This window comes from Micromys minutus, assembly GCF_963924665.1.
Source record: "Micromys minutus genome assembly, chromosome: 21".
NCBI lineage: Eukaryota > Metazoa > Chordata > Mammalia > Rodentia > Muridae > Micromys > Micromys minutus.
This window is the reverse complement of record NC_137956.1, coordinates 22046634-22057923: the sequence shown is the minus strand read 5'-3', so window position 1 is coordinate 22057923 and position 11290 is coordinate 22046634. Positions and strand designations below refer to the sequence as shown.

Here is an 11290-nt window from a genome sequence, read left to right as displayed (position 1 = left end):
TAGCCATGGGGTTTAATTTATTGAACACTTCTTCACCTTAGGTAGGAGAGAGTTCATTGCCTTCCTTCCCTGCATTTCCTTTTTAGTTCATCTAGCCCTCCTAACTGCTGGATGTGTTCTCTACGTCCCGGATTTCTCGGGAGACTTGGTAGACACTAAGTGACAGCACATCACAGACTAGAAGCCCAAGGGTTACCGACTACAAGAGCTGGGGAACGCAAGGCGAAGCACGGGCATCCAAAAGTGGCAGCGCTTAAACTCAGGGACGCGCAGGCGCAGTGGGAGGAAAGGTTCCCCCGCCCACCTCTCCGGCGTGCGGCTGCGCACTGAGTCGCCCGGAACCGCTGTGCTGAGCTCGCGCCACGTCTCTTCAGGGGACCCCTCCCGGCTCCCTGCTGTCGCCGCGCCGGAGCCTAGAGAGGACCAGGCCCAGAGCATCATGGGCAACGAGGCTCCGCGCGCTTCATCCTTCCAGATGCTGCTGCTCCTGCTGCTGCTCCTGCTCCGGGCCGAGCGACTGCGGAGCGCTGAGCTCACCTTCGAGCTGCCGGACAACGCCAAGCAGTGCTTCCACGAAGAGGTGGAGCAGGGCGTGAAGTTCTCTCTGGATTACCAGGTGCGGCCCTAGCCGCCTCTCACAGGGCCACTGGTGCGCCGCCATCCGGAGAGGCCAAGATTAGCCACCAAAAGCTGAAATGGGGTAGGGGATAACCCTAGACCACTGGTTGATTCCTCCCTGAAAAGGAACGTTTGTACCTGCCAGAGCCCTCCCAAAGTGGGCCAGGGGGGTTGGGGAGTTAGGCAGTTACAGGTGAGCGCCCAGTTTGGGGAGGCCTGTCGGCGCCCCCTGTCGCCCCCTGCAGAATCGACCAGAATGACCTCCCCAGGTGCCTTATGGACACAGGTATTAATTAGCTGGACACAGGCTGGCAGTCTGTGTCAACTGTCTCTTGGACTGCATCATTTTTCAGCTGGAGTTGGGATGAGGTAGTTGGAGTCATTAAGGGGGTTTTGGACAGGAGGGTTCAACACAGACTTTAAACCCTGGCAGTGTATTATGAGGACAGTCACACACACTCCCCAATGGTGTGGTTATGCGGATTGCCACTTTGCTTACCATATGGCTCAGCAAAGTCAGGTCCTGCACTTTTGTCTCCATGGACAGACTTCATATCTAACAGTTGTTTTGGTAAAGGCGCTATCCCCTAGGTTTAATGAGCGGGGCTAGGCTCAGAGGGATGAGTCCGCACAGTAAAGCAAGACTTTTAGAAATGAGGCGAAATAGGAAGCCCAGCTGTGGACAGTGAGCAGCACTTCTATGGCAGAAGCTCTGAAGGTTGCTTCTGTTCGAAGACAATTCCATGTAAGATGGAGTCACTGATGAGACCCCTCTCACATCTATGGACAACATGCAGAGTGTGTGTTGTCCTGCCTCAGCACAGGCAGCCTAAGAAGAACCGTGTTCTTGATATGGGCAGTGAGTCTCCAGAAGCCAGTGGGGGAAATCTATAATCACCAAGGAGATAATCCTCTGGGCATTTCTGTGAAGGGGTTTCTAGATTAGATTGAAGTGGGAAGAGCCACCTGAAGTGGGAGTACCATCATTCCTTGGGCTGGGGTCCTAGGCTGAATAAAAAGGAGGAAACCAGCTGAATGCTAGCATTCATCTTTCTCTGCTTCCTGACTCTGGATGCCGTGTAACCAGTTCCCCGCAGCCTTTGTGCTCTACTCACCATGGCTTCTCCGTGATGAACTATGCCCTCACGTTTGTTTGCCAGCCAAAAAAAGAAACCTACCTTTCCTTGCTTTTGTCAGATGTTCTGTCACAGTATCAAGGAAAGAATTGAGTTCAGTGGTCACTGCCTCTTACTTAACTGCTCAAACTCAGCAGGATGGGAAGTGAGTGTCATGGCATCTGTGTTGGGAAATGGCGAAGGCTGAATTATAGAAATGCTTTGCGTGGTCCCTGTTACGGTCAGCATTTCGAAGTAATGGTTGCCTCCCAGTAACTGCACGCTTTCTGTGGTTGTCAGGTTATCACTGGAGGTCACTACGATGTGGACTGTTATGTGGAAGACCCCACGGGCAACGTCATTTACAGGGAGACCAAGAAGCAGTATGACAGCTTCACGTACAAGACAGAGGTCAAGGGCGTTTACCAGTTTTGCTTCAGTAATGAGTTCTCCACCTTCTCTCACAAGACTGTCTACTTTGATTTCCAAGTGGGTGACGAGCCCCCCATTCTCCCAGATATGGGGAACAGGGTCACAGCTCTCACTCAGGTGAGTGGACGTGACAGGACTGGGGGACCCTGCTCTGTATGTTTCTGCTTTTTTTTCTTGTCCTAGCTGATGAACCAGAATCAACATGTAGCTGTAAGAGACTCCATTTCATTTCTGTTTCTAGCCAGAGCCCTCTCATGTCTCACGGCTGACGAGTTTCCTCTTTACCCTTTCAACTGTCTTTTTCTGGCATAGCACCTTTTTCAAACGTCTGTCGTGTACCTGTCTGCTGTGTGATATGCTCAGATCACGAAGACCAAAGTCCTGCTTCAGGAGTGTGTTGGTTAGGGTAAGACAAGCTGCTGTAACAAACCCATATGTCAGTGCCTAGCACACTGGGAGTCTGTTCTCAGGATAGTTAGGAAAAGGTTGGGTGATGACTTGGGAATCCAGGCTCTGTTTTTGTTTGTTTTTTTAAATTCTCACTTCCTCTTCATTTTTTTTTCTTCCCCTCCCTTCCCCCTTTCTTGTTATCTCCCTATCTCTAACTCTTTCCCTTTCTTTCTCTGAACGTGGGGCCTTGTGCTTGCTGAGCACATGCTCTACTACAGAACGATGTCCTGAGCCTCAAGGCTCCTCCTCACCATCCTTCTCCCTTCCCTCAGACTTCAGAGTTCTCTGCCTCTGGATACCAAAGGAGGGAGAAACGAGAAAGGCCCAGCTGTCCCCTCAAAGCCTTGGCCTGTAGTAACATACACTTCCACTCATGTCCCTTTGGTGAGTCACGAGAGGGTGGCTCTGAACAACAAATCCCCACTGTAGAAGAGAAGTCCAGGCAGTTTTGGAGGATGAACAGTTTCCAGTGACCCCCATGGGACCTCCATGGCTCTCAAGATTATTGACTAACCCCAGCCTCTATCTGGAGTTTTCCCTCTTTCTATATAAGCTCTTCCTTCCTCCTACACATAGGCTGGGCTTCCCAAGGGTCAGGACTCTGATATCTAGCTACCTTTATATGCTTAATACCTCGGTGTAGGAGGTATCACTCCCAAAGGAGTTCACCAAACATTTGTCTTATGACTGATCACCATGGCCTGGGGAACCTGTAAGACAGGAATAACCATCTTATTTCACGACCAAAGCCAGAATGTCTCAAATCTCTAAAGAGGCCGTTCCTTCCTCCTGTGTGCTCTCTGTTCTTTTTCTCTGTGGCTTAGGCCAAGTCGTTCACCGTCTCTGGACAGTTAGAGAATAGAGATGCATTGCCCAGTACAATACCCACTATGTACATTTGGCTATTTAAATAGAAGTTAGACGATCCAGCTGAAGGTACAGATTGTTCTGTTGGTCACTGATGAAACCATGGAAGTTTAAGGAATTGTACCAGTGAAATTGTACTCTATTGTACCTGTGAAAGGCAGCGAGGGAGAAAAGGTTAATGAGTTAGAGCAACAGAGAAAGCCTTTCATTTTCAGTGTGATTCTGTTGCAGTGAGGAAGGCAGGTGGAATTTATAAAGTTCCTCTTTCACCAGTCTGTTTTACTCAGTATCATATGGTTCCTCTTTTACCCAATGCCTACTTTTCACATTCTCTGAAGCAACTAACTGAAATGTGGTCACCAGCTGAAGAGCTATGTCGTAGATTAGAACCAGGGGAGACCCGGTGGAGAGGGCTCATGTTCCTGATCATGTGCTATAGTTGATTATGATTCTCCCCACCCCAGGTGTTCATGTGCCAGAGGCTTGTCTCTGGCTAGCAGTGTAGAGTTGTTGCAGTAAATATTAAAAAGATGTCTTACCTGTTATTGGTCCCCTGTGGTCTCACCGAGGACACTGCTCTAGTGTGGAGCCGAGCGCACGGACTCAGTCACATGGTCTGCAAGCTTCACTCTCCACAAGGTTCCCTTCCCAGGTGGTTCACTCTGCCCGCCCTGCTTCTGTCCTGGGAGGATGCGACCACCCAGCGATTTCCGTTCCTTCACTGCCTGGCACAGACATTACTCCAAAACCCAGTAGCCTTTCAAGCAGGTTTATATGTTAAATTTTCAAACCACAAACTCTCTACACACAAGCTTACATCCAGATGAAAAAGATACAAACTGCCCTTCTATATGAGATAAAAGACCTATAGAATCCCTTAAAAATATTCATATCTAGCTATCGCCAATTAAGTCCACCTAGACCAGATCATCCTTCTCCAGCTCCATCTTGATTGCTCCTGGAATCCCTTTCTCTCCTCCTCCTCCCTTTTTCTAGCCCGCCCCCCTCCGCCAACCTCTCCACTGTTCAATCATGTATCACCTTAACATCAACCCACATGGAGAAGTGGTGGACCCATGCTGAAGTGTCTGGCTAGGGCCAAGGGTCAGAGGAATTTCCCCTCTGTGAATCCAGGGACCACCAGGTTTCTGAGTGTGCTATGAACTTAAAGAGTGGATTTCTAACTCGGAGAACCAAAGGAGCCATTCCTGGGGGCTTAAAAACAAAATACCCATGGACTTATATAAATGAAATCATGTGTGTGTTTACATGTATTTATATGTATTCATACATATATGTACATACAAAGCCTATGCCTGCACACACACATGTCTGTGTTTATCTACTTTTCTTTCTATTCCTCTCCCTTGTTCCTAAGTTCTCTGACTTTAACCCATCCTCTCCCAAGCCCAGTCCCACCCAGCACAGGGTCCTTAATGGAGGTCATCTTCTTCTGCCAGTGTCCAATGTAGGGCTCTCTGGAAGTAGAGAGGAGCAGCAAGTCCCTGTAAACTGCCCTGGTCTCCAGGAACTAAAGGCCTCTTCTGCTAGTTGATGACAGCGGAGGTGTCTTTTGCAATCACTTTCCTTTTTTGGCCATGTGTAACTTGTAATTAATGTATTTTTTTTTCTGTGAGGACGTTTTTAAGTTTATTCTTTCTGTATTTATTTGGCTTGTTCAACCTAGCACATGACACTACTTCTTATCCCTTCATTATTTTAACTTCTACAACTCACTCATAGTGCATCCTGTTACACTGCGTCCAGCAGAGCTCCAGGCACTTGGACCCGACTGGGATGGTGAGGCACTGATCAGGTGGTCTGGGCTCACTGGTGGAGAAGCCTCAGCACCCTGAAAGGTCAAGGTGTTTGTTATGTACTGTTAAACAGAGAGGTGAGATTGTTGCATATAGCTGTACAAGGAAGCTCAGTTATTAATCAGATAAACAAGGAGGCAGGGTTGTTTTATACAGCTCAACAAGGAGGCAGACTTAGTTAATCTTGATTGGAACAGTCTCTGTAAGGCACAAACTTTAGGCTGTAAAATCTGACTGAGACAGCTACAATGGATATTTTTGACTATCAACACTTGAACTAGGACCATGAAGGAAGGCTTTGTCATTTCTCTGAGCATAGCCTATTTTCTCATGGGTCTAAGGCAGTAGTTTTCAACCTTCCTAATGCTTTAGTTTGGTTCTCATGATATGATAACCCCCAACCACACACTTTTTTTTCATTGCTACTTTATAACTGTAATTTTGCCAGGGTTACGAATCATAATGTAAATATCTGATACTTCTGATGGTTTGAGGCGACCCCTGTGTAAAGGTCCTTTGACCACCACAGGGGTTGGGACACACAGGTTGAGAACCACTGGCCTAAGGCATTGGCATCCTTGAAATGGCTACACCCATGTCAACAGAGCTCACTCACTCAGAACGTTTTTACTCAGGGCTTCCTCCACTATACCATTAACATTAATCATTTCTATTTTGCATTTCTATTTTAAAAGATTTATTATTTTATGTGTATGAGTGTTTGCCTATATTGGACCAAAGAGCAGCCAGAGCCTTTAAGGATAGGTTTCTCTATGTGCCATTTGTCCAGCCCCATTATTGTTTTTTGTGAGCCAACGGGTTTAGTTAGTTAAGATTATTTCTAATTATTGTTAAGAGCACATGCAAAGGAACATGAATTACTTACCATTTACTGTTTCTCTCTCAGCAACAATTAATTAACTACTGTAGATCCTCAGGAAGAGGCTGGGCCTTGTGACTCTTTCCTCAGTGACAATGGTGACTAGCCCAATCTTGTGCAGAGAATCACAGTGCTAGAGTAAGGACTCATGCTGTTCAGGTAATGGCTGCATTAGCTGTCTGTTACCACAGACTTGGTTGCTGAATGCCACACCCATCTCTTGCCTCACAACTCTGGGTGCTGAGAGTCTGAAGCAGGCTCTGTGGTTCTCTCCTCATAGTCTCAGAGCTAAGATTCGGTTGTTGGCCAGCTTGAGTGTTTACCTAGAAGAGGAAGCGTCTGCATTCTTGTTAGTCAGTTACTGGCTAGATTCCCTTAGCCATATGGCCAAGGACTCTGTTTCATTTTGTTTCATTTTGCTGAATTTTGTAGGGTTTTCTTCTTTGTTCCAGCTAAAGAGAATCTCTGCTGTAAGGGCTTGTGTGAGTAGATCCGGCCACAGCATCCTCTGTTCCAAGTAACATTGTAACTGCAGGAATAGTGGCTCCCCATGACTTAAATTTCTGGGTAGGGATCAAGGACTGGTGGTGGTGGTGCTGCAGACATTTGCAGAGAGCTGTCTATGACATAAACTGTTTTAGTAGGCATGAGATATTGTGAGTTAGGTGGGAATGTATGTGTGTATATACAAGGTTGTATGTTCACACATCCTTTCATTTACACATGAAGCTATAGGCATCCATTATACAGTAGAATAGGCAGTGGATTCAGAGTCCAGCATAATTGAGTCTAGTTGGCTTGTTAGTTGTGTACCTCAAGAAGTTCATCTAGCCTCTTTTAGCTCAACTTCCTCATCAGTAAGGAGAAGTAAGCTATGATCTGGCTTTCCTTGACGGGAGGTGGTGGTGATCGAGTCAGTCATGGCATTATGAGGATTAAGTAAGAGACACCGAGTAGGGCTTGCACACATAGGCTGGTTCTGTCACATAGTAAACTTGTGTGATTGAATAAGTTGCTTTCTCTGAGCCCCGCCCCAGCCCAGGTTATCTGTGGAATTGTGAAACCCGTAAAGTGCTTAACACAGACCTCTCAGAGGCACCAGTAGTTGATACCTAGGATTTCACAGTAATCCTTGGCTACTGGATTCTACCCTAACTTAGGGTTAGCAACTGACTACTTTTTTTCTTCCTTCCTAGATGGAATCTGCCTGTGTAACTATTCATGAGGCTCTGAAGACTGTGATTGACTCCCAGACACACTATCGACTGCGGGAGGCTCAGGACCGAGCCCGAGCTGAAGACCTTAATAGTCGAGTGTCTTACTGGTCTGTAGGCGAGACTATTGCCCTGTTTGTGGTCAGCTTCAGCCAGGTGCTACTGCTGAAAAGCTTCTTTACAGAAAAGCGACCCATTAACAGAGCGGTCCACTCTTAGCCCTGCAGTCCCACCCCACAGCTGGTCTCCGACTTCTGCAGGAATGGCAGTGTGACAAGGGGTAAAGGGAGAGCTGCAGGGAGACCAGAGGCCACACTTTGTTGTTTGTGCTCATATCTGGTCCTTGCACTCCAGCAACTGAAGCTCACAGAGCCCAGTAATCTGATTGTATTGTGTGTAACATTGGCCAAAAGTGTTTTTGGGTCAACCTAGGGATTGGCCACTATGGGAGGGTAGTGACCCAGCATCCATTCTGTGGGAGAACTCCAAGTACCTGGGCCTGCAGGGCAGCTTAGGGTTCTGCCACTACTCCACGGTACATGGGATGTTAGGTTGCTGTATCTTCTTCCATCTTGAGAAGAAAGGAACCCTGTGTTCTTACCTTCCCTTTGTGGGCCTCTCTATACCCGAGGAAAGCAGGTCTAACCTGGAAGCAGTAGGGTCAGACATACAACCAGGACCCAAATAGAGAGTGAGTGAGTGCCCTTGGTGATCTGTGCCTCCTGGAGGCAGAACTAATAAAAACCAAGATTGAGCACTCTGGACTGGTGGCCTCTGTTCATTTTTCTTAATGGAGCTTCTAGCTTGATGGAGAGCATGGGTGTGTATGTAAACAGCGTGAGAGAAACTGGATGAGATGTGGAGAGGAGCAAGCGAACCATGCCTGCCCCTCCCGAGGGAATGGCAACAGGAAGACCCCTTCCCATTCCTGTCACTCAGCAGTCTGCACATACATGGTTTCCTGTGACAACGACCAAGCCCCGTGTGCATGATCTTCTGCCTCATTTTCTGTTAGTCAGATGCCACCTGTCAATTTAGGGTGGCACCGTCATATTTTCCCCAGTGTCCTTCGGTTAGGGAGGAACTAACGTACATGGATGGAGTATGGTGAGTCTGGGGGCGAGGGAGATAAGATGTCCATCTAAGGGAAAGCTAGCAAGGAATGTGGCAATCGAGCTGACAGGAACACTGGGAAAGAACAATCCTTTGAGAAGCTGGGTTGGAAACCTTACTCCTTAGCTTGATTGAAGGTAGGTTTGTTCTCTGTGTGCTTTCAGTGGTATTTTGTCTTTTCTTTTGACAATGTATCTAAAAGATTGTTTATTAAACTATAGGGCAGAGTGAGAAACACTGAACTTTCATGTATTTGCTACCTAGATCGACAGCACATGTGGGCACCTCTGCCCAGATTGACAGAACACATTCCAGCTGCTACTTTTTGGTTGTTTTGGGGTAGCTCTTGCTACGTAGCTCAGGTTAGCCTCCAACTCTCAGTTCTCCTGAGACCTGTTTTACCTGATGTATACCACCACACCTAGTTCTAATCTGTACTTCTTTTATGTTCCCTAGCTGCATGCCCCTTGCCAGCCTCAGCTTCTGACCAAGTTGAACATACTGTCTTTTAGTCACTGAGGAGTCTGAGGAGTCAAGGCCATTACTGTAACACAATCTCTCATATCATATTTTATTGAGAGAAGGTTCTCTTTTAGAAAAAAAGAGAATTATTAGTACTCCCTGCTTTATTAACATAACCTCATTTAATTATCAAGAACAGACTAAAAGAGACACTGCCCCATTCTTTCAATTTTGGATAATTTTTGTGATGAAACTTACTGTCTTTTCATTGTTTGCCAAATATTTTTTAAGCACTTACATACTAATAACAGATTTAGTAATTGCCTGGTCCCAAAGACATAATTTTTAACCTGTTGGGTTAGACATTATCGATGAAGCAACATTTAAAATGAAAGACCCGTCAGTAGAGACATCTAGTAGGATACTGCAAATAGGAATGTCAAACATAGAGATGGTGTGGAAAGATGAATGGGAATGTGAGTTTAGGGAGGAAAAGGAAAGATGGAAAATCTGAGCACACACTGGGTCCCATGTCCTTTGGTACCTTTTGAGGTATCCAATAGTCATAACCACTGACAAATTAATGCCTAGACAGTGTGTTTCAGAGCCCTGTATTCCTTATGAAAAGTTTTAGATACAAACTTCCAAACGTTGGGAGACCTTATGGTTTCTCCAGCTTTCTTTGGCTATTCAAGAAAAAAAGAAGGTACTTCCTCACTTCAAGCCCAGGCTCCCTGGGTGAGACTCCTATTTCACATGGAAAAGATGCTCAGTGTTGCCCTTGTGTAAGAAATGCTCAGTTGATTTGACCCATTGGGATTTGAACCCAGGTCTACCCTGCATCATTGTGTTATCCAGGACAAGGTGATAAGCCGCTTGCTCTGAACTGTCACTGGTGATGTGGACATGAGAGCGTTCTGATTGGACAGGGAGTTCAGCCATATGCATCATTACTGAGCAGAATTCACTCTCTTCTAGCAAAATGGAGTTTAAACTTGGATGCTGCTGGCAGGTGGATCTTAAAGGCACAGCTGTAATCAGCTTACCCAGGAGACTGAGAATCCCTATGGGAAGAGAAAGATGTCTGACTTCCTTTGATGGTTAGTGTTCTCAAGGAAGGAGAGGCTTTTCAAAACTGAGGGTTGGGTACACAGACTGTATGAATAAGGTTGGCACTTCCAGGAGCTTGTGTCTTAAGTCCCACAGTGGAGGGAGGAGAATGGGGAGTGAGAGAAACAGGGGAGAGGAATCCAGTGAAATATGATGTGCTTCATACCATGGGTTTCAGAAACAAGTAGAGCTTCAGCAGGGGCATCTCTAAAGTCCTTATGAATTTGGACAGTCTGGGACTGGCCCCTATGGTGCTGATTCTGGCTGCCCTGGGACACAGCCCTGTGCCAGTCAGACTACTGTAATGTGATGAAAGAGCTGTAACACTTGAGGCTCAAGTATTGTTGCCATTAGACACCCTCCACAGGACCATCTGAGTAGACATTTGTTAAAATACAGTTTTTTTTTCTAAACAGAGTCAAATTATACACCTCCTGCCAGTTATTAAATTAATATATATGTCTTAGTTAGGGTTTTCATTGCTGTGAAGAGACACAATGACCAAGCAACTCTTATAAAGGAAAACATCTAATTGGGGGGCTAGCTTACAGTATCAGAGTTTCAGTCTCTTACCATCATGGTAGGAAGCATGGCATTGTGCAGGCAGTCGTGGTGCTGGATGAGCTGAGAGTTTTATATCTTGATTAGAAGGTAGTCAGAAGAAGACTATCTTTTGCAGGTAGCCAGGAGGAGTGTAGACCTTAAGCCTAGGAACCCTCCAAGGCCCACCTTCACAGTGACACTTCCTCCAACAAGGCCACAATTCCTATGCCATTTCCCATGGGTCATACTAGCAGTCAGACTACCACAGTATGTTAAAGGTGTTATTGTATTCCTGAATCAGTAGGGGGTCTGGTTTCATAACGGTTCATAGGAGAACTCAAAGAACAGACATTGATTCAGAGCTGTGAAGTAGCTTTAAGACATCGAGACAAACTAGTCAGTAGCCCAGGAAGATGTGCTGTATGGAGAAGACAGTCTTTGCAAAAATGGCTCAAGGCTAGTAGGTCAAGGCTTGGAGTTCAATGGTCTGGAGGAGTATACAGAAGTCTAGGTTTTATTTTTGTTGTTTGCTTTAAACATGCTCTTCCCATCTCAAAATCATTGAATTAGGGGTCACTGAATTATCACCACACATTTCCCCAAACAACTGATGGCCTTCTATTTTCTAAGAAGATCCCATGTGTTTGAGGGTTGAATAAAACTTCTAAG

The 11290-nt window shown here is 46.2% G+C and overlaps 1 protein-coding gene across 1 annotated transcript; it reads left to right on the top strand.

The window, feature by feature from the left end:
* Positions 1–342: 342 nt before the first annotated feature.
* TMED3 (transmembrane p24 trafficking protein 3) lies at positions 343–8105 on the top strand. The gene is made up of 3 exons (XM_080934305.1): positions 343–616; positions 2034–2282; positions 7376–8105. The coding sequence occupies exons 1-3, from the start codon at positions 440–442 to the stop codon at positions 7610–7612; spliced, it is 663 nt and encodes a 220-aa protein (XP_080790431.1). The 5' UTR covers positions 343–439; the 3' UTR covers positions 7613–8105.
* The last annotated feature ends 3185 nt before the right edge of the window (positions 8106–11290 follow it).

Coding starts and splice junctions, on each gene's coding strand:
- TMED3 (XM_080934305.1), top strand. CDS start 440: ATGGGCAACGAGGCTCCGCGCGCTTCATCCTTCCAGATGCTGCTGCTC. Junction 617..2,033: donor AGTTCTCTCTGGATTACCAG/GTGCGGCCCTAG, acceptor TGTGGTTGTCAG/GTTATCACTGGAGGTCACTA. Junction 2,283..7,375: donor GGGTCACAGCTCTCACTCAG/GTGAGTGGACGT, acceptor CTTCCTTCCTAG/ATGGAATCTGCCTGTGTAAC.